General features: G+C 39.1%; 1 protein-coding gene across 1 annotated transcript; it reads left to right on the top strand.

The window, feature by feature from the left end:
- Window positions 1-12,607: 12,607 nt before the first annotated feature.
- Window positions 12,608-14,951, top strand: LOC131235231 (peroxidase P7-like). The gene is made up of 3 exons (XM_058232372.1): window positions 12,608-12,950; window positions 13,306-13,500; window positions 14,194-14,951. The coding sequence occupies exons 1-3, from the start codon at window positions 12,729-12,731 to the stop codon at window positions 14,749-14,751; spliced, it is 975 nt and encodes a 324-aa protein (XP_058088355.1). The 5' UTR covers window positions 12,608-12,728; the 3' UTR covers window positions 14,752-14,951.
- The last annotated feature ends 9,675 nt before the right edge of the window (window positions 14,952-24,626 follow it).

Genomic DNA, 24,626 nt, shown 5'->3' with positions numbered 1-24,626 from the left:
AAGTCGTCCTCCCAGATTTTGGGAATGCTGTATTGGTCCCTTAGGCATAGAGTCAGTTTAAAGTTGGGAAGAGGAATCCCAGTGGCTGACAGACTACTCTGGCGGTGCGAGATTCAGCGCAGCGGTGGAGGTTAGAGTTTTCTTTTTCCCTTTTGCCATTGTCGAGCCTCGGTAGATTATGAGAACGACTTTCTACATCACGCCCACAGACGATGCCAAACTGTTGATGTAGTTTTCTAGTTAGCCTTCCTTGGACCTTCGTGTACCTATATAAGGAACGGACAAAGGAGACCCTAGTTAAAACAGGGGATCCTCCAATGCCTAAGTTAGGTAGGGAATCTGGATCTAGTCGAATAAGGTTTTTTTAGGCTAAAGATTGTGCGTACCGTTCATCGTTAGGGGTGGTCTTATTTATAGTTGAGAAGAGGGCGGTGATGTGAAAGGAGATTTCCCTACTTAGCAGGGACGTATTGTAGAGGGATTTAGATCCCTGATGTATTGCACCAATCTTCTAAGATCTTCGACGGAGATCTCAGACAGACTCGCGTTGTGGTCGTCTCCCTAGATCTTTGGCTAGGATCTCGGACGAGTAAGTTTGGTAAGATCTGGACAGTCAGTCCTAGGTCGAAATTAGTAGAAGTGCACACTGGGAGGCCGAGGTAGAGAATTGTTCCGAGGAGTGGTTTGGCCGACCTGGGTTCCTCTGTCGGGTCGTCACTGAGCTCCCTCTAGCACTGAGTAGATTAGCAGTTAGCCGACTTGTTTTTGGAGAATGTGTCAGGAGATCGAGGCCGGTCTCCTTTTTTGCTCAGATTGAGGATGGCTGTTGAGCTCTTCACCACATCAGTTATTGACTGACCTGATAGTGCACACGGATGTTCAACTTGACCCTATTTGATTGGCCAATCCGTTTTTACCTATAAAATCTCTTACATCATTTCATGGCTCTTAAAATGATTTCTGCTATAAGGGTTTCTTCTGTGCAATGTTACGAGGCATGGGCCGAATGCATCATTAGCCATAACTATATATGGGTTGATATCTCTTGTTGATCATGAGGCCAGTGTGATAGTTGACTTTACCATGGGAGCGAGACACATGTGTATCTCATTGTAATATGGCGTCCAGTCGCTGGATTTGAAATGGTCATGTCATGCCTAAACACCGGTGAATAAAAAAAAATTCCAACTGCTGAGACAATGAGCATCAACGTGGATGGCTATGTCAAATAAGAGTAGAATAAAAAAAATCCAATCTTGTATCGTCCAAATCTCCTGCCTGTATTAACTATAACATTGGCCTTTTTTAGATTGAAAGCGAAATATTGCTGTTTTTCTACTTAAACCGTTGATTTGATGACCACATGCTGAAGGGTTAGGATCTAGAAATTGCTCGTTTGGTCCTTCAGTCAAGCTGATGAAGGGTTAGGAGTCCCCCTGTGTTTAACACTGACTCATGGTGCCAAACTAGATCAAACTCAGACTGAGTCCAACTTGACTCGGACGAGTTATATCAAGACCTAGTTAGGATTCTTCTACAAGGGAATTTTTTGTGCATGAGCCATCAAACCAAGGCCACAAAATCAACCGCTTGGATCAATGAAACATGGGCCTGACTTTCCTCTTTATACAAACTGAAGACCAGACGTCACTGCATCACCCATCAGGGAGCATTGCACGGTCCTTCAGATGACTAAAATACTTCCAGAACATGGAAAATTCGTATCTTTGAGTGGACGTGGAACGACCTCCATTTACTTGTAAGAAAATTGAGGGTCCTGATACCTTCATGCGCTAGTCCGGACAGGTACCGTCCATGGATCTGGGGATCCAGCCCTTGATTTTTAGGGGAACCACGATGGACGGATGACGACTAAACAATCTCCCAGATCAGACAGTTCTAAACAAATGGTTAGGAAGAAAACAACAACAAGAATCTTAAACAAGAGTCTTGATGGGATGAGTAGAATCATCCAATCTAGGAAATTGTTGTGCCTCAGTTCATTAACAGTGGGACCTATGGTATCAATGGCCTAGATTACCACAAAATGGGCCCCACTTGTGAAAAAACTGGATGCATGGAGACCTTATATAGATATCAGACTGGATCTTTAGTGGACCATCTAACATTCGAAGTCAGCTTCATGGTTGGTTAGATTTACATCTAAATAATATAAACTAAAGCTGACAGCTTGGGTGAAAGCATTAATCGTGAAAAAGAAACAAAGACCTGCATCTCACCGAATTATTATACTATCATTTATCATTGTCCCAATATGAGAAGAAATGGTATGGTTGGGCCCCAAATAGATGGTCAATAAATAATAAAATAACGGTCCACAATTAATGGAAATGACCAACGATCGGATAACTTTGGGCTTCCAATCTAGAATTTTTGTCAAGTAATTAAAATAGAAGGAAGAGAAGACAAAATTGCACAAGGTGGAGTCTTGTGTAGCACTCTTAAATATAAAATGGTCGCATTAATTATATGGATAATCAATGTCTGCATTGATTCACCCCATGAATTATATTTTAGCTGGGAAGATGAAAAACCATGGAAAAAAAATCATTTTCCATGGAAATCAATGTTTGAGAAAGGAATAAGTAGGCATAAAAATGGATTTCTAGTTTAAGGTGGACATTTGTTTCTTAAAAATAAAAATATAAATATAAAAGAACAGAGTTAAAAACTTGATTTTCATTTATCAAAGACATCTCTAGTTATTTTACTATTGAGCTTTTAGCATTTTCATGAAAAATAGCTGACTAATGAAATCGCAGTTGGATTCTGAAATTTTCTACAGGGGTTATTCCTGTGTGTTTTGTGATGGGGTTTTCCTCCTTAAGTCAGAGGAGATGTGGTACGGTTCAGATGCCACAAATAGTGGAATCACTGTGCCGCTCGACCAGTCGAGGGTCACTCGACTCAAAGTCCAGCGAGCTTAGTGAACAGTGCTTGACCAATTGAGTGAACAGTGCTCGACCAGTCGAGGTTACGCAGATTTGAGTCCGGATCTTTTGTGGATTGCGGAAATCTGAGGCGGTTTCGCAAGAGGTGCGAAAGGGAGTTGCCTAAACTATAAATAGGGGTCCCTAAGGCTTTTCTAGGGCATGCAAGAGGTAATGCAAGAGGGTTTCCTAAAGCTTTACAATGGTTTGCTAAAGGGTTTAGGGATATCAAAGGTGTGAGAGAGAGAGAGAGAGAGAGAGAGAGAGAGGACGCTTGTGGAAGGGAGGTTATGCTCGTAGAGGTGATCTACTGTGCACTCGACATCTCAGCGCTTTTACATCCTCGTGATTGGTGAGATCTCTCCATTTTTCTTTTATTCTCTTATTATTTATCCACTCTTGTATGAGTGAAGAAGGTTGTAACGTTCTACTTCATAGTGGATTGTTGATTTGGAAGAGGTCCCGTGGTTTTTACCTCTTTGAGGGTTTTCCACGTAAAATTCTCTTGTGTCATGTGGTTTGTGCTTTGATTTATTTCATTGCTTTATTATCCTATAATTCTGGTTTGTTTTAGGAGGCTAGATCCTAAGGTTTTGTGCAAGGTCCCCAACATTTTGGATTCTATTTATCTAACAGTTAACTCTATGTGGTAGATGGCTAAAAATGAGTTAATCTCATTTTAGTTGATTACTAATACATAATTATGATTAATAAAAATGGGCTAAATGCATTTTTAAATATCCACCAAATAGGCTCAGCTGGGGGAAAATTAAGTCCGTTGAAAATTTGTTAATATGTGGTGGTATGCAGCACTAAAGGGCACCTTCGAGTAATTTTAGCATAAACATATGGACAATTGGGATTTTCCTCTTAGATAAGTTTGGAATAGTTATAGGTTTTTAAAGCAAATCTTTTCATTCTACTTGCATATGTGACTATTGTATTATTTTTATTACTATAAAGAATCAAAGATGGGGAGAGATTAAATTCTCTCTCTCAAGTGCCGAATGTAGGACCATTTAGCATTTTATACTTTTCTAAAACTACTTTTGAACGAGACTTGAGTTTTATATAAGTGTCGGTGTGTTACCAAGAAGAGCTTGAAAACTCCTCCCTCAGCAGTCTCCATACACAATAGAGTCCACATCAAATTCCATTAGGCATTTGAATTGATTCACAATTATTGTGGGGCTACTGCTATGCTCAGTCACCATTTCATTTTGTATTTGAATCAATCATAACTATTGTGGGGCTACTAGTATGCTTAGTCTAAATATCCCATAGTTAGATCATCCAAACTATTGATTATGTGGGACCACTTAATAGAACTCTTACATCTCTATGTATGGTCTGTATGTGATGATGCAGAAGGTGGGAGTAGATAAGGCTCAACTAAAGTCAATCATCATGGATGGATACGTTTGCACAATTCAATCAAACACGAGGCCACATGTTTGAGGCCTTATATTCCGTTTATGTCTGTGATTAGGAAGTGTGGGCATGCTGCCAAAGTTATACTCAACTCAATGTTTGATTCAACATTGGTGCTCCCACGTTGAGATGGACCAAGTAAGACTAGATTCTAAGATCCAGTTACCCTTCGTTAGCATCGGTTGTAACAACGATTATGAGATTTGTAGATGGATAGGGGTTGGTCCTTCAAGATGTATTATTTTTATCTTGTGTCTTACCGACTTGTTCTTTCATCAGTAATTGCAACCAATATATTTTACAAATAAACAAAGATGGACAAATAAATCAGAAAATGGCTAAACAACACCAATTTTATTGATTCATAGATGATGCTCATTACAATAGGCAGAGTGTCCAATAAAATAGAGAATAAAACAAAATAAAAGATAAATACATGAATCGCCCATATGTACAAAAGATCTAGGCAAATGTGACTAGGGTATTTGATCTTCTAAATAAGAACTCAATTAATCGGAATCAACTAATGAAATCTCGCGAAAATTTATTCTACTTCTATGGTACTATAGTAGTACACGCTGGATAGTGTCGATCTAAGATAAGACTATGCTAAGCTATAATAAGATTTTTTTTTTTTTTAATTTTTTTTAAAGGTAAAGGTAAAGATTATGTAAATAGATTGTTTTTGGCATATGACCTGAGCTCTTCATTGCATTTTCCTTTTATAACTTTTGGAGGGAGCAAAATTCTTGCGAAGTTTTCTTGTTGGTCTAGGATCCTTCGCAGCCACGACATTTTATGTGGTGTTTCTACAAAAAATCTCTAAACTGTTCTCAAATCTCTTGCCAACGTGGCTGCAATGATTTCCATATATTAGAAACCATTTTCAGGGTTACATGTAATCATGTCTTAATCAAAGCTATCTTTAGATATCCTATGTTGTGACCATGAATATTCGTAGAACTGGTGGAACCGGTCCCACAAGATCCAAATCAGGCCTAAATCTATTAGTTCCAATTTGCTTAGATATTGATCCGATCTTCAGATGTTTAAAATCTTCATAATTATTATGGGAGATTTGAACATCTTTGGGAATATGTCCCACTTTAGAAGGATTGTGAGTGATGGCCTTATTGACCATATCCAGATCTGTCACAGGATTCTTACCTCAGTGGGTCTTTTATAAACATGTTAGATATGCTTCCTTGATCACGTTACATGCAAATTAGAACTGTGTCATTCGATACTTCGCTTCCCCTATATACATGTATATGGTTTTATGCCACCACATTTATGGTGAGACGTGTATCCGCTGAGGGAAAAGAAACAAAAGATATATATGCTTGTGAGGCACGAGTACAATTTTAACATTATTAGGCCTGTAGTGATGACATGCGGCGATGTCTTATTGGTCCGCACTTAGGTGTACAAAAAAAATGAGTGTACATTGGATAAATACCCTAACTTCTCTTAAATTGGAAAAATCCTAGCCATACATCTTGACAGTTGAATGTGGACGCGGCCGCCCATTCAAACTTTAGCATCTTCTAATCCGTGAGATTTCCGGGCAGTTGTTACATTAAGGTCATCACACCAAAAAAAAATTGATGAACTAACCGTGGCCTACTCGTATGAACTTGGACCTGTCTTATAGATAAGTAAACATAGTGAATCCAGACCGTCCACCTGATGACCACTGTAGTAAATGACTTGTTTACCCCACACACACACACACACACAGAGGGAGAGAGAGAGAGAGAGAGAGAGAGAGAGAGAGAGTATATTAATCAAGCAATGTTCCGAACTAGAAAAGTAAAACCGAAGGCTTGAAATTTGCATACCCCCACTTCATAGGCTGCCGCCGTCAAAAAGTCATACTGATGGGATAATCCAAACCACCCAGTCAAAGGCATTAAAAAATAGATGGACAAGATCGTTCATAAAAGATAAGTCCTATCATAAATGTTTAGGACCGTCTGATGGCTACGATATTTCTCGTGCAATAACAGGAAAAGAGTTGACCGGATCGAATGAATCATCTACAGTAGATGCCGATGGCAATGAGTACAGATGCAACTTAACATGGGAGATCAGACGGTTATAAACAAATAATTAGGAAGAAAACAAACAACAATAATCCTAAGCATGAGTCTTGATGGGATGAGTAGAATCATCCAATCTAGGAAATTTTTATGCATCAGTTCATTAACGATGGGACCTGTGGTATCAATGGCCTAGATTACGATAAAATGGGCCCCACTTGTAGAAAAAAATTATGGATGCATGGAAACCTTATATAGATATCAAACCTTATTTCTGTAAAGAAGTAAAGATAGGAAGAGATTAAAAAATCTCTCTCTCTCTCTCTCTCTCTCTCTCTCTCTCTCTCATATGATGAATGCAGGACCATTTAGCATTTTACACAAGTTTTATATACAAGTGGTACCAAGAAAAGCATGAAGTAGTGTAACTCATCACAACTCCTTCGACACTTTTCACACTTGATAGGGTCTACATCCAATCGAAGTACTGTAAATATGTAACACGGTTTATTCACACCATTGCATTACACATTTGAATACATCACAGCTATTGTGGGGCTACTGGTATGCTCAATCACCATTCCATTTCATATTTGAATCGATCACAACTATTTTGGGGCTAGTAGCATGCTCAGTCTAAATATCCAATGGTCAGATCATTCAAACTATTGATAATTTGAGACCACTTAATGGAAATCTTATGTCTCTGTGTGTGTCTGTGTGTGTTTGTGTATGATGACAGACCACACGTGTGACCTAGTGATGCCTTATATTCGGTTTACATGTGTGATTAGGAAGTGTGGGCATGCTAGAGTCGTACTCGACTCAATGTTTGATTCAACACTAGTACCTATGTGTTGAGATGAACCAAGTAGGACTAGATGATAAGATCCAATTGCCCTTGTTAGGCACCGGTTGTAATAGCGATCATGCGATTTGCAAATGGACAGAGGTTAGTTATTCATGATAGATTCTTTTTACCTTATGTTTCATAGACTTATTCTTTAACCAGTAATTGCAGCCAATATATTTCTCAAAGAAACAGTGTGAAGATGGACAGATAAAGTAGAAAACATGCTAAAACAACATCAATTTTTTTTATACACGCGCACACACCCCACACACTCACGCTAGTGGAATTTCACCACTTATGGGTACTCGAACCCTTGACCGGGTGTTGAAACTCCTGAGAGTCTACCACCAGAGCAAGAGTAAGGATCCTAAAATAACATCAATTTTATTGATTCATATATGATTGCCATTATAATTGCAGAGTGTTAAATAAATTAGAGAATAAAACAAAACAAAAGATAAATACCTGAACCACCTATATGTACAAATGATCCTCGCAAATGTGACTAAGGTGCTTGATCTTTTAAGTAAGAACTCAGTTGATCACAATCTAATAACGGAATGTTGCGAACATTTATTCTACTTCTACAATACTATAGTGGTACGCGTTGGACAGTAACGATCTAAGCTAGGACTAGACTAAGCTACGCTAAGATAAAAAAGAAAGATAAGGATTATGTAGATAGATTGAGTTTGGCATGGGCCCTGAGCTCTCCATCGTGTTCTCCTTTTATAGCTTTTAGAGGCAGCAAAATCCTTGTTAGGTTTCCTTGTTAGTTTATGATCCTTCGTAGGCATGACTTTAATTTTATATGATCTTTCCATAAGAAAACCCCATAGATTTGAAATTGTTCTAAAATATCTTGCCAACATCGTTGCAATGATTTTCATATATCATAAATCATTTTCAGGGTTGCATTGATCTAATGATCAAAGCCATCTTCATATATCCCCTATCATGACCATAAATATTAATAGAAGTGGTGGAACTGGTCCCACTAGATCCTAATCGGGCCCATATTCATTGGTTGCAATTCGTTCAATATTGGTCTGATCTTCAAATCTTCATAATCTTTATAATCATTACGAGAGCTCCAAACATCTTTGGAAAGATCTTCCATTTTAGAAAAATTATTAGTGACAGCCTTAGACAGCGTATTTAGATTAGTGACGGGATCCTTACCTCGGTGGGTCTTTTATAGACGTGTTGGATGCATTCACTTAGTCACATAACATTCGAATTATGGTCACGTGTCATTCAATGCTTGATTTTCTCTACTAGCATATATATGGTTTTGTGCCACTACATTTATGATGGGAGGTGTATTGCCAATAGGAAAAAAAAAAAACAAAGAAAAAAAACAAAAGATATCATCAAGCGCGACTACACTTTTGTCATTATTAGGCTTATGGTGACCACATGTGATGATATCTCATTGGCTCACATAAGTGCGTAAAAAATGAATGTAAACAGAATAAATACCCTAAATTCTCCTAAATTGAAAAAAATATATGCCGCACATCTTGATAGCTGGATGTAGACTTGGACGGTCATACCTTTTTATTTTAAACAATGAATCATCCGTTTCCATGCCGCCCATTGAAGCGTATAGCATCTTCCATAGTGAGATTTTGGGCACTTCTTACATTAAGGTCCATCAAACCAAAGATTTGGATGACCTAGCCATGGCCTACTCGTATGAACTTGGATCTGTCTTATAGATAAGTATATGCTGTGAATCCAGACCGTCCACCTGATGACCACTAAAGTAAATGACTTATTTACATCACACAATGAGAGAGAGAGACTAGAAACATAAAAGGGAAGAGAGAAATAGAGAGATTATTAATCAATCAACTGAAGCAAAACCAAAGGCTCATAATTTGCATGTAAATTCATGATGTGATAGACTAAATTACGTGTATGAGAATCATTCCATGCACGTAGTCGCATTTAGACGTGGTCTCCAAACCTCCACTTCATTGGATGCATTAAAAAAAGTCATAGTGATGGGACAATCCAAACTACCCTGTCAAGGGCATTAAAAATTAGATGGATAAGATCTATCCTAAAAGATAAGTCCTATCATAAATGTTTTGGACCATCTGATGGCTGTGATATTTCTCGTGCAATAACAGGAAAAGAGTTGACTGGATCGAATGAATCATCTACAGTAGATGCCGATGGCAACGAGTCCAGATGCAACTGGGAAAGTGTTTGATGTGACTCGTCCGAATCGACTCGGACTCATTTGGGCCTGTTCCAGTTTGATGCCATGAGTCATCCTCCTGAGTCACCTGACTCGGGCAAGTTGAGCCGATTTAACTCAACTCGGGTGGGGCATGACTCGAAAATGGATGGAGCAAGTTAGACCGATTGGCCAAGTCTTTTAAACTATTCAATTTGCAGCCTACACAAAAGAAAATTAGTGACTTTCAATTAAGAAAAGTCCTAATATAGCTGGATGGATTGATCCAGTCAGAGATTATTATTATTATTATTTTGGCCTCTTTGAAGATTTGAATCAACGAACCATTATTGGATTACAGAACATGGACTCCACCTATCAGATTGTGAAATAAATGGAGTTGGCTGGACTTGTTCATTGTAACTCAATTCAAGACTGAACTAGTCGGTTCAAGTTGAAATCAAATTGCGTTCTAAGTTTCTTGGCACGCTCTTATTCTACTGAGTAAACTTTGTTAGGCCTATCATAAATGTATGTGGTTTATCTATGCAGTCCATCTGTTTTCCCATGTCATTTAACGAGGCCAAAAATGAGACATATACCAAGCTGAAGTCGACCATACCACAGGAAACAATGGGAATAATAATTTCCACCTTTGAAACCTTGCTAGGCTCCACAGTGATGTTTATTTGTCATCCAACCTGTTCATAAGATCACAAAAACATGGATGAAAGGAAAAACACGAGTATAAAATTTATGCAAAACTTCTGTGGCCGTCAACAAATTTTCAACGGTAGACGTTTAAGTTTCCTATGGTGTGGTCTATTTAAGCTTTGAATATACTTTACTTTTAGGCTGAGGCCTAAAATTATCTGGTAAAATGGATGGAAGCAATGGATAAAATATATAAATCATGGTGGACCCCAAAAAATTTACCCAGTAGCTTAGCATTGTGAGTTACTCACTAAGCAATCCGCTTCCGTCCGGTTGCTTAGTCTTAAAACCGTGTTCTTAAGTATTCATAAAATGATTTTGTATGAACTGTCTAATCAGTGCACCTGTTGAGCAATCCAGCCCATTCACTCAATGGGCCACCTCATGATTAGAGCACAGATAAAAGTATTTTAATCATCTGCCAGGGTCTACTTCTCGCATCATCATCGACTGATCGAATACAAGGGAACATCTAACGGTTGGATTCTGATCTGCTACAGCCCAACAAGAGGTGGCATGGGGCATTGATTGGACGGTCGAGATGGTTTATATAGACTGACTTTCAGACCACCGTTTGCACATGTGATTCTTCCATATTCTAAGAAAGTAGGCAAGCCATGTCAAAGTCATTAAGATGATAAAAGCGGAAGAGATTATTCAAAGCCGATCGGCGGTGTAGAGAAATATCGGTTCGTAGCTGTCGTGCATGATTCCATCAACGTGATTTGTTCAAATTGTCAACGACCGCTGATTTTCACAAATGGTGGGGCCCACCAAGGCAAGTCAAATAATGCAGCGGCCGCTACTAGCCTCCTTCCTAGTGCCTCCCTCCGAGATCATAGAATTTTGCGGATCTTTGTAAATGCCCCTACACTACTTATCTCTGTGGGGCCCACCGTGATGTATGAATATTATCCACGCCGTCCATCCTATTTAAAAGCTCATTTTATGGAAATATCCCAAACTTGAAGCATATCCAAAGCTCAACTGGACCACACCATACAAAACAATGGGGATAATAACGTCCACCATTGAAACTTTCTAAGGCCAACTGTGATGTTTATTTGCCATCAAATCTGTACATAAGGTCACACAGATATGGATCTTTTATGTATATATATATATATATATATATATATATATATATATATATATATATATATATATATATATATATATATATATCATCTTGATCCAAAACTTATGTGGCCCCCCAAAACGTTTTCAACCGTAGATGTTTTATTCCTAGTATTACATGTCGTGTGGTCCACTTGAGCTTCAGATATGCTTCAATGTTGGGCTCATGCCCTACAATGAGATGGAACAACGGATGGACGGTGTGGATAAGACACATACATCACGTTTGGGCCCCACAGAGTTTACTCGGTATGCTTTTGCTAAAGTGTACTGAGTCAGTACGTATTCCACTCTCATCCCATAAATCATGACCGAGCATCCCCCCTCCAATTTGACATTTTAGGGGCATAATAGGTAATACACACCCCAGTACTGCTAGCCAGCGGTCTTTGTACTGTTGTGCAAAAATACAGGACTGCCAAATTTCAAACTCTGGCGGTGTTTGATACTCTGCAAAAGTATCTCTTGATACACAGGCACTCAGATCGTACACTCGATATCCATCAGATTAAGCTAAACAGATTAGATTGTGGAACCCGTTATCTATAAGTCACAGTCCCAAAATCAGATTGGGTGAACCATTCTAACCTCTGATTGTTGGACACTTGTACGTTGAAATAGAAACATGGGATATTTTGGAGCCTTACTCTTGCTCCGGTGGTGGACTCTCAGGAGGGTTCGAGCATCCATGGGTGGTGAAACTCGGCTACGGCGTGAGTGTGTGGGGGTGTGTGCGTGCGTGTGTATAATAAATAAATAAATAAATAACATGGGATATTTTCATTTTAAACCGTCCAATAATCGCCCACTTTATACAATAGACAGCTAATCAAAGACGCATAATATTCCCTTCTTGATAACCTAAAATTGGACCCGTAATTTGTCCTGTTTAATGAATTATTTGCGTGCCTCTTATATAATGCACCACTGTCAGAGTATCAAAGTTTAATAATATAAAAGGAAAAAAACAAAACAAAAGGCTGCCTTACTTTCTGTATGAAACAAAACCAACATTTAAAAGATGCCAAAGTCCATGGTCAAAACAGGAGCGTGTTTCTTGTCTTTTTCAATTTTTAACTTTGTCGAGCAGAGCGTGGCTTCGGTGGATCCCGATCTGCACCGACATGGGTGGATCCTTGACTGTGGGGCCTATCTTGATTTTTTTTGCATAAATCCATGCCGTCCTTCCATTTTGAACTATCATTTTAGAGTAAGATATTGAATTGGGTGTACTTGTCAAACGTTCATCCCAATCTTTGAAAGTGTCAACATGGGAAGATTCAAGCCTTTAATCCTTTATAAACCCCAACTCTCTTCCCAAACATTCATTCAAGAGCCTTCATCTAAGGGGAGAGAGACAGAGAGAGAGAGAGAGAGTTCATTGTAGCGTCGTTTCTTCATTCTTTCTAACAATGGCTGGTATTACTAAATCCACTCTTTGTGTGGGCCTCTTGATCATGATGATGATGGCCATATCATCTCCTGTATCAGCACAACTCTCAGTCTCCTTCTACGCAAACACATGCCCTTCTGTCTTCGACACCGTAAGGGCTGCAGTGCGGTCCGCAATCAATAGAGAGGCCCGCATGGGGGCATCTCTCTTACGGTTGTTCTTCCACGACTGTTTTGTTAATGTGAGTTCACCCACTAGTTCTTCTAATTAGAGAGTAATTATCAGTTCGTTTTTCTTAGTAAACGTACACATGGTGGGGTCCATTAATCAGTGATCCAGACTGTTGATCCAATGTGTCTGCAATGCGTCAAAATCTTCTAGATGGAAGGAACGTACCCATCAAACTTTTTCGCTTTTTACTATTTTTGCTACGTTTTTCTAGGGTGATGATTGAAAGATGAATATATTCAGATCAACGGTCTGGATCACCAACCATGGATTCTATATTTGTCAACTAACAGCTTATGGACTTTATATTTGTCAACTAAAAGCTTCTCTCTCACTCCCATCTAATTGCATCTTGCTTGCTCTTATAGGGTTGCGATGGAGGGGTTCTTCTCGCTGATACTGGATCATTCGTGGGAGAGCAAACTGCTGCACCTAACCAGAACTCAATCAGAGGATTCAGTGTGATCGATACCATAAAGGCACAAGTCGATCGAGCATGCGGCCGTGTAGTGGTGTCCTGTGCTGACATCCTAGCCATTGCTGCCCGTGACTCCGTTGTAGAAGTAAGCACTATGACAATCTCATTGCACTCATGTAAATGCATGCATGTTAATGCTGTGATTACTGGTGAAAGGCACCACCTGAATTGAACGTGCCAGTTTGAGATTGGGACCTTTGGTCATCAAGTCTTCCACCTCATATATGGACCTTTGGACATCTTTCTTATTTATCCATCCACTATTTTCATACATGGTCCTCTTGATGACCAGATCTTTCGTATACACAGTGGGCCCCAGCAGATGAACGACCAGCTTGGGTCTTTCACTCAGAAATTCAGAGTAGCCATGGCATGCATTTCTCTACTAACTTGTGTAGATTCATATAAACCTAAATGTAGTCATAGTCAAGACAGAGAAATCTCATGTACAACTAGTTGTATGTAAACAAATCATGCAACTAGCTGTGTCTAGGGCCCACCGTGATGTGTGGTCAGTCGAACGTAGGGTAGTCCAAAAATCATGCCAATAACCATATCAGGTGGGCCACCATCTGAATTATTTGGAGGTTTCTGGGTGGTAGTAAATTGTTTCAAGCGATGTAACCCACCTAATTATCGAATTGGCCTGAGATATCATGGCGGGCCCCTCGCGAAGCTATTTGCATGAACTTATCACATACAACTACTTGCGCATCAGATATTCTCTCTGATAAAAACTTATATTTTGCTAATTAATCTCATCTTTCTCTTACCACAGCTTGGTGGGCCATCTTACTCAGTCCCATTGGGGAGGAGGGATGCAAGAACTGCAAGCAGAGATGGAGCAAACACCAATCTTCCAGCGTTCTTCGACGACCTTAATACACTCATTCAGCTATTTAGCAACAAGGGGTTTACTGCAAGGGAGATGGTTGCATTGTCTGGCGCACACACCGTCGGCCAGGCTAGGTGTGACAAATTTAGGGACCGGATCTACAACGAAACGAACATCGACCCTGCCTTTGCAGCCTCCCGGCGGGCCACTTGCCCTAGAGCTACCGGAAGTGGCGACGGCAACCTGGCCCCACTAGACCCCCAGAGCCCAAACCGCTTTGGGAACAACTACTATCAGGCGCTGCTCAACCGTAGGGGCCTACTTAGCTCTGATCAGGTGTTGTTTAATGGTGGGTCCACTGATTCTATTGTAACGACATACAGCAACGATGCCAATGCGTTCTCAACAGATTTCGCCAATGCGATGGTGAAGATGGGGAACTTGAGCCCACTCACTGGGACCCAAGGCGAGATTCGAACTAATTGTGCGAGGATTAATTAACTAGATTTTCTCTAGTTTTCCACCTGGTTTGTCATTTTCATTGAAGTATGAATGTTTTAATTTTACTTTTTGGCAAGTGTAGATGTTATGAAGTTGTTTTCAGTCATTGTAGTAATGGGTTTTGTCTTAAAAAGAATTGAGGAGATGAAGATTTCCTCAGTAGTAAAGATTTGAGGAGAAGAAGATTTCCTCCTTATTAATGGTCTCTCTCTCTCTCTCTCTCTCTCTCTCTCTCTCTCAACGCTGTGTGTGGCCCAAAAATCAGGACGCAGTTTGGCTGGTGACCCCGACACCCGCCAGCTAGCTGGAATCAATGCTCTACGGGCCCACTATGATTGTATATCTCTCTTCAGTGAACTTTGCAGCTCTGTCGTAGGGGACAGTTTCTTCCCTGTATACTATCAACCAAATCAAATCTCCAATTCTGATGTCGAAAAGGACTGCAAGTCTAAATTAGACTCCAAAAGTTGTCTTATCTAAAATGATTGCTTACAAAAAATCAACCATTTTAATGAACATGTTTTTAAAAAATAATACCAAATTGTAAATGAAATAAAAATAAATAAATGATTTTAATGCAAACAGTTGATTTCCAGAGACAATAAAATCATTTATCTATTCAATCTATTATGAAGCTAAGAAAAACTTCAATCTTTTGACGTAAACATAATATAAGCAAAAACTTCATGTCCATTTTGTTCATGTGGCCCGGACGAGTATACCACATACGTGCAAATGTGGAATCTACAACAGTTGTTGTTGCTCCACTATTGAAGTGCTTCCAATCAACCTGTAAAGGTTTCCGTACCTCTAAGCTCTCATTACCACGGGTGCCCCATTTGTTACTTTGAGGACACCTTGACGTCGGTGAACTTGCACCCTATTGCTTCGAGTATACCGAGAGAAACAAAGCTCTTCTTTATGTTAAGAATGTGCCTGACCTCAGTCAAGGTACGCTCCATCCCATCAAACATCTTGATGTGCATCGTACCAACAGCCACGACATTATAGGCATTGTTATTGCCCATAAAGACCTGTCCACCATCACACTCTTTGTAACTGGCGAACCAACTCCAATGGGGAATCATGTGATATGATGCTCCCATGTCAAGGATTCACTTATCTCTACGATCATCGTACAAATATCCGATTATAGACACTAAAAACACATCACCTGAGCTTGTCTCTTCATCAGACCCAGTAATGTTGGCCTCCCTGGAAGAAACCTTTGAGTTTTCTTTCTTCGTTTTAGGATTTGTGTAATCCTTCTTCATGTGTCCGGTCATCCCACAGTATCAGCACTTTAATTTGCCTTTGCCCTTAGATTTGGATCTAGACTTTGAAGATCTTATATCTCGCTCAGTATTTCTACCCCTCGTAAGCAGTGCATCAGAAGAAGTCCATACGCTATAGCCTTCTCCTGAAGGGATGAGATAATGGTGTTCACAATTAGGGATGATTTACCGGTGTACAATGAGTCCTTGAATGACTCATACGAAATCTAAAGAGAATTCAACAAAATACATGTCTGATCTTCATCTTTAACCACTTCCTCCATGTCTAGGAACTTGCAAATTAACTTATTAAAACTACTGATGTGGGCCTCCACATTTCCACCTCCTGTCATTTTGAAGTTGAACAATTGTAACTTCAAATTAATGTAGACGATTCTCAAGGGACTTTTTAGCATAAAAGTCCTCTAACTTGGCCCACAAACTCACTGTGGTTTTCTCCCTCAATACATTGTAGGGAACCTCATCCATGAGACCCAATCAGATAGAGGATAAAGTTTTTTTTATCAAGAGTATTCTAATCATCATCACTCTTATATGGTCGACGCTCTTCAAGAGCCTCATCTTTGCCTTGCTTAGTTGATACGCTAATCATCTTAACCTTCCATAACTCAAAATTATTTTTCCCTGAGTACTTCTTAATATCATACTTAGCATTTTTCATTAATATTAATCCTTCATATTCAAGCCTGTGCCCCAACGTTAGCTCTAATATCACTTGTTGGGGGATCGTGGAAACACAGAGGTGGATCTAGGATGGCAACCTAATGGGACCAATCAAACGGGAGAAGTATACAAAGATTTTAACGTGGAAAAATATTTGTGAAAAAAAATCACGACACAAAGCGACAAATGAACACTATGAAAGCAAAATTGCAAAGAGAAAGAGCTTACCCGATTCAAACAACCTCGAATCTCGCCCTTGCTACACCCTTTGAGCCCCTTGGACGAATTTGAAAACCCTTAGGAATATCTTCTAATCCTGTTTAAACCTATGTATATAGCCTTGGGAAGAATCTCAAAAAGAAAAGAAAACTGAGAAGAATCCCAAACAAAAAAGGAAACATAAAACTTGATTAAAGACATCGAATACAACATCCAAAAGTTACTCAGTGAAATGCTACACACCATGGAGGAATGACGCAGGAAAACACGTCTAGGCCCATTTGAGTTACCTTGATGGAGCTACGAAGAACATATATATATATATATATAGAAGAAAATCGATTGGCATGTTATGTTTGGATGCACAATTTGATTGAATTCCAGTAATTATTAATCTAAAAAAGTAGAAAGGGCCTACTGATGACATGTACCTTCTTTAGCATTCAAATAGAGGGTCTGGATTTCAAATTGTATGTTCCTTTCAAGCTGGGTCTTGAGACTAGTTAGGGAATGAAATACAAGAAACATCATCAGTTCATGTCATTATCATAGAGAGGCTCGCAATTCAACTCATATATCCTTGCATTCAAATTCAGCCTAAATTTAAAAGTTGGGGTATTATTCCAACTATATTTCCCTTTTACCTCTGTTTCTAACTCCCATTGACTAGGAGTGAACTGAAAAAGGAAAATAGTTTTGGACCTTCCATTCAGTAATTCAACGGTAGCCCTTATGACTCAGGAAATTAGAAAGATAATTCCTAATAAGAATGAAAAGACAAGCCTTGATAGAAATAATTTATCCTTGATCACTTTCATCCATGCAAACAGACATTTAAATAATAGCGTCTTGTTTCTTATACTGTGCGTAGATACATTTGTTCTAATCTTAATAAATTACAAAAGTTTTATACACAATAATATTATATCTATGTTCACATGTCAACGTGTTCATATCTAATTACTAATTAGGCCAGGTTGAATTTACCTCATGGGTCTGCCTAGAATGGTTATGCCAGGTTGGGCTTGGGGCAGAGCCATGAACCCCACTTCTTAGGCTGCCTTGAAAAAGTCATGCTAATGGGATAATTCAAATCATCCAGTCAGAAGAATGAAAAAATAAATGGATCAGATTGTTAATAAAAGATAGGTCCAATCATGGATGTTTAGGACCGTTTGATAGGTGTGATTTTTGCACAATAGCAGGAAAATAGTGGACTGGATCGAATAAATCTACAGAAATTCTGATGGCAATGAGTCCAAATGCAACTAGGTGCTTGAAAGTGTTCCTGTATACTTGGCCTGAGAGATCATTTCCAACTAGTCGCATGCAACTCATCCAAACTCGGACTCAATTTTCGATCTAGCTCGATACCTGATTGGCAAACCTTGAGACGACTTGGCCTAACTCGTCTAAGTCACTAGAACCTTTATTGATAATGCCGAGCCAGATCGAGTTGACTCGTTCATTCACGACAACGAAGGAGGCCCTTAGCCTCACTTCAAAACAGTAAGGGCCTGTTTGGCCGGACCGATCCCACGGTATTAGTTGGGATGGGATTCAAAAAAACATCATTATTACCCATGGCAGGGACTGTTCCCTGTTGCCATGGGATGAGCTTAATTTCCTTTTTTGTTTGTAATACGGTGGTACATTGAAAGGATATACCACCATCATTTAAAACTATTGACAATAACACACATGTGTTATATCTAAACCGTTCATTTGTTTTGTGACCTCAATTTATGGCATGGGCCTGAAAATGAGGCAGATCCAAAACTTATGTGGCCCCAAAGAAGTTTTCAATGGTCAGTATTCAATCCCCATTGCTTTCTATGGTGGGCCCACTTGAGCTTTAGATCTAACTTATTTTTCGGCCCATGCTCTAAAATGATCTCGAAAAATGGGTGGACGGTGTGGATATAGCCCACACATCATGGGAGGACCTACACAACTTTGCTAACATTGAGTGATATTAGCACGGGACCGAATACGATTCCATCTAGCTACTTCCAAGCTTTTCCACTCTTCCCAAACAAACATTGAGTGGAATTGGCACGGGACCAGATGCAATTCCATCCCACCTAAGCCCATCTAATCCAGCCGGCCAACTAAAAAGGATAAAATTTGTATGATGTACTTGGATGAGTCTGATATGACTCGCCTGAGTCGACTCAAACTCATTCGGGCGGGCCTGTTCCATTTTGATGCCACAGTCATCCTCCTGAGTCACCTGACTCGGTCAAGTTAAGCTGATTTAACTCTGACTCGGGTGGGTCCTGACTCGACACAGGATGGAACAAGTTGGACCGAGTGGCTCGAGTCTTTTAAATTATTCAATTTGCAGCCCATAGAAAAGAGAAATAATCAACCACAAACATTGAAAATAAAATAAAATAAAATAAAATAAAAAGTCCTAAAATATAGGTGGAAGGATTGATATCCAGCTTAAGATTTATTTATTTATTTATTATTATTATTATTATTGGGCCTCATTGAAGATTTGAATCAGCAGACCAATTTTTTGGATTACAGAACCATGGGCCCCATCTATCAGATTGGAAATAAGCCGAGTCGGCCGGGCTTGTTCATTATAATTAACTCGACTCTAGACGGTCGAGTTTCTGAGTCTTAAAACGATGTGCTTTAAGTATTCATAAAATGGTTTTGTATTAACTATCTGATCAGTACACCTGTTGATCAATCCAGACCATTCACTCCATGGGCCACCTCATGAACTGGCCACAGCTAAAATTATCTTAATCGTCTGCGTGGCATGACTTCTCACATCATCTAAAAGATTGTCATCAACTGATCGAATACAAGGGAACACCCAACGATTGGATTCTTCCGCGACAGCCCAACTACAGGTGGGACACTGATTGGACGGTCGAGATTGTTTATATTGACTGACTTTTAGTGTATGGTTTGCACATGCAGATCTTCCATTCTAAGAAAGCAGGCAAGCCATGTTAAAGTAATTAATGAAAGAAACCTTAATAGATAAGATATTAAAAGTGGAGACTCAGGCCGCCCCAATTGGCGGAGTAGAGGGATTTTAAAAAAAAAAAAAAAAATTGTTAATATGTTAGTACACCCCACTGTCAGTTCTGATGTAGAACGTCTCACAGATATATTCCCAGCATGGTTGAGCTAAAAGAAGATGGACCGTAAATTGACTATAACTTTTGATCCGGATATTGTTATGGGGCGTACAACCTATCAATCTTTACTGAAATGGGCCATCCGAGGTGAACCGACCTTTGTGGGTCGCATCTATCCGTTTCGTTAGAAAACGTGCGCTTTCAGCTCAAAAACGAATTTTTAGAAAATTTTTACTATTTTTAGTAATTCTGATTTTTTTAATATTTTTAAAGTTTTAGATTTTCTTTCGTTTTAGAAATAACTTTTACTTATACTAGGACTCTTCTAGAGAAAGTTTATTTGCAATTTTTATTTTTAGAAATTAGGCCTTAGAAGAGTTTTATTAGAATTAGGATTTTTATTAGAATTAGAATTTTGCTATTTTTGGTAATTACAAATTTTAGTTTTTTTTTTTTTTTTTATATTAATAGTGTAAGGAGACACATTAGACAATTATCAATGATCAATTAATCAATTTCGAATTTATTTCAATTTTCTGCTTTCTTTCCTCGTGGATTCGAGAAGTCTCTATGAGGAGTCCAGAGAAGCTCCGTGGATTCGGAGTAGTTATCCTCATTACGTTCATCCCTATGTCAATTAGTATCAAAGTCAAGTTCCTCTCGAGCCGATGACAAATAATGGAAGTATGAATCAAAATCCCGTGTACGGTGATTCAGGGATTCGTTATCTTTTAAAAAGAATTGAAGCTTTCCACCGGGAGAGTCAGTTGACCATGCAAGGGCTGCAGGCAACCCTCAACCGTATTGTGGATACACTAATTCCGCCCTGAGCTAAAAGTGATGCTCAACTGCCTATGGCCGCTGTACGACACAATCCCAATTTCTACAAAGCACCATCAGATGATAGTAAATCACAAGTCACCACTTCGATTATGAGGAAGCTGTTATACATGCCAAAGGTAGAAATAAAATTACAGCGAGATAACATCTTTCGAACAAGGTGCATTGCATACAAGTAAGTCTACAATGTGATCATCGATGCTAGGAGTGATGAGAATTTCGTGTCGAAAATAATGGTGGAAAAGCTACAATTGAAAACAAAAAGACACCCATCTCCATACATGATTGGATGGATCAAAGAGATCAATAAAATAGAGGTAACTGAACGATGTCGTATATATTTTTCCATTGGTAAATCTTATAAGGATAAAGTAATGTGTGACGTGGTCGACATGAAAGCTTGCCACATGTTACTTGGTCAGCCCTGGCAAAATAATATTAATGCTACATATAGGGATCGGGATAACCTATTTATCTTTATTAAACATGGTAAAAAGATTATCCTCGGCCCTATGGGAAGGGAGAACCAACCCAAGACTTCTAAAGTTGAGGAACAATCTCTCACAACTGAACAGGCTTTTGTCAAACAATCTGAGGAAATAAGACATATATATCCATTAGTTGAAAAGAAAGAATATATGGAGCCTGTGAATATCCCAGAAGATTTGAAGCCAATTTTACAGGAGTTCAAGGAGATTATGCTCGATGAACTCCCCGACAAATTGCGTCCTATACGAGATATACAAAATCACGTTGATCCTGTCTCAGGGGCAAGTCCGCCTAATTGCCCACATTATAAAAAAAAATATGAGATGTTGAAGACAGATGTGAAGGAAGTGATCAATATTAGTCAAGTCAAGAAAAACATGAGTATATGTATTGTGTCAGCTCAAGAGCTTAATGCCAAGTACAAAAAAATGGCTAATGAATATCGGCGTTAGAAGTTATCTCAAACTCATGTGCCAAATCTCTTGTATAACTCGAGGACGAGTTTTTTTCAAGTGGAGGGGTCATATGTAGAACGTGTCATAGATACATTCCCAGCATGGTTGAGCCAAAAGAAGATGGACCGTGAATTGACCATAACTTTTGATCCGGGTATTGTTATGGGGTTTACAACCTATCAATCTTTACTAAAACAGGCCATTTGAGGTGAACCGACCCACAAAGTGGGTTGCATCTGTCCGTTTCGTCAAAAAACGTGTGCTTTCAGCTTAAAAACGAATTTTTAGAAAATTTTTACTATTTTTAGTAATTTCAATTTTTTTAATATTTTTAAAGTTTTAGATATTCTTTCCTTTTAGAAATAACTTTTAGTTATACTAGAACTCTTGTAGAGAAAGTTTATTTGCAATTTTTATTTTTAAAAATTAGGCCTTAGAAGAGTTTTATTAGAATTAAAATTTTTATTAGAATTAAAATTTTGCTATTTTTGGTAATTACGAATTTTAGTTTATTTTTTTCTATATTATTGGTGTAAGTAAACACATTAGACAATTATCAATAATCAATTAATCAATTTCAAATTTATTAGAATTTATTTTTATTTCCTGCTTTCTTTCCTCGTGGATTCGAGAAGTCTTTGTGAGGAGTCCAGAGAAGCTCCGTGGATTCGGAGTAGTTATCCTCATCACGTTCATCCCTGCGTTTCACACTTCACTGTTAGCCACCCCCACTAGGTGTTGTTGAAACGAGGTATCTTTCACTCAGTCTACCACTTGAGTTATGGATCAAGGTGAGGATTAGAGAAAGATTGCATCGTAGCTGTTGTGCATGATCGAATCGACGTGTTTTTGTTGAAATCGTCAATGTTTGTTGATTTTCACCAAAGGTGGGCCCACCCAGGAAAGTCTCCAATGGAACTTTGCGGATCTTTGTAAATGCCTCTACACTAATTACCAGGGTACGCTGATTGCGTACTGAGTAAACCCTTTAGGACCCACTACATGTGATGTATGTGTCTTATCCACACGGTCCATCCGTTTTACCAGCTCATTTTAGGGATTGCCAAAATTGAATCATATCTAAAGCTTAACTGAACCACACCAAAGGAAATAGTGAGAGCCGTTTTGGCCAGTGAGCCTGCCACTAGCCAATGGCTAATGGTCGGTGTTCTATGGGCTCCAACATGATATATGTGTTTGATCTATGCCATCCATCCATTTTTTGAATGATCCAAAAATGAGGTAGGTCCAAATCTCAAGTGGACCGCATCACAAGAAACAGTGTTGATGTATGTGTGGTTTCAAAGTTAAATCATGAAATGATCAGTGGTCCAAATTCAATGGGCCTTTGTCCGTTGATTGATGATCAGGACAATTGATCGGAATGGTCCACATCGGACGGATGATAGTAAAAGATGCCCAAGATTGAAAGCTCCTGCGCCCAAATAGTTGATCCACAAATAGAAGGCCAAGGGAAGAAGGCGCCAATGGTCCGGAAGAAGGACAAAGATTACAAGTGTAGGATCTTCTAACATGGAAGAATTTTCAGGAATTCCTCATCTATTGTGGGGGCCATCAGATCAACGGTCCGGATCATATATCCATGCACCCAATTGTACTGAACCGACCCATCAGGACACACTCACGCATCCCATACGACAGCAGATTGTATGTATCTTATCCACGCGGCGCATCCATTTTTTCAGCTCATTTTAAGTTATTATCCCAAAATTGAGGCATAAAAAAACTCAAGTGGACCACACCACAGTAAACAGTGGATATGTTTCAAGTTTGGTGTGGTCAACTTGAGCTTTGGATATACTTCAAGTTTGGTTTGTTTGATATTCTAAAACGAGCTGGAAACACGGGTGGACGGCATGGATAATTAAAAAAGTACATCATGTTGGGGCCCACACAGTTTTCTAGGTACGCTTTCCTAAACTAAGGAGTACTGAGTTACTCAGAACGTAATCCGCTCCTATCCCGGGCCTGACCGAGGATTCCTCTTTCAATTTGGCATCACAGGGGCAGTAATTCACCGTCGCTGCTTACCAGCTGTCTTTGTACCGTTGTGCGAAAATACAGGACTGCCAAATTTCAAATTATGGCGGTATTTGATACACGGCAAGAGTGGCTCTTGATACACAGGCACTCAGATCTTGTGCAGGCGGCATCCATCAGATTAAAAGAATTAGATTGTGGAACCAGTTATTACAAGTCACAGTCCCAAAATCAGATTGAGTGAACAATTATAACCTCTGATGGGTGGACACTTGTTTGTTGAAATATGGCCATTAGATATTTTCATTTTAAACAGTGTCTAGTGTATACGAATAGTCAGCTAATCAAAGACGCATAATATTTCATTTTTGATAACTTAAAATTGGACCTATAAATTGTACTGTTTAATAAATTATTTGCATGCCACTTATATAATTTTTAAATAATTTTTAGTGCCTGCGTACCATGTATCACACTGCCCGGAAACTTTCAGTACGAAACTTTCTGTTCGAAGCAAAGCCGACGTTTCAAAGCTGCCGAATTCAATGGTCAAACACGAACGTGTTCCTAGTCTTTTTCAATTTTTTTAATGGGGAGTAGCTACCGGACGCGGATGAGATACTGACAGGTTGAGCAGCGAGACGCGCTAATGAAGTGACGTCAACAACTTCTCTGGGCCCCACCATGATGTATGTTTTGTATCCACACCGTCCAATCAAGCTGATATATTTTTTTCCCTTTATTTCACGTCTGCGTTGATACATGAGCTAGTTGGATCTCAAATAAACATCATGATGGACTTTCGAAAG

Source organism: Magnolia sinica, chromosome 19, assembly GCF_029962835.1.
Source record: "Magnolia sinica isolate HGM2019 chromosome 19, MsV1, whole genome shotgun sequence".
NCBI classification, from domain to species: Eukaryota; Viridiplantae; Streptophyta; class Magnoliopsida; order Magnoliales; family Magnoliaceae; genus Magnolia; species Magnolia sinica.
Note: the sequence above shows the minus strand (reverse complement) of the source record. Positions and strands in the feature narration are given on the sequence as shown.

Coding starts and splice junctions, on each gene's coding strand:
- LOC131235231 (XM_058232372.1), top strand. CDS start 12,729: ATGGCTGGTATTACTAAATCCACTCTTTGTGTGGGCCTCTTGATCATG. Junction 12,951..13,305: donor TCCACGACTGTTTTGTTAAT/GTGAGTTCACCC, acceptor TTGCTCTTATAG/GGTTGCGATGGAGGGGTTCT. Junction 13,501..14,193: donor CCCGTGACTCCGTTGTAGAA/GTAAGCACTATG, acceptor CTCTTACCACAG/CTTGGTGGGCCATCTTACTC.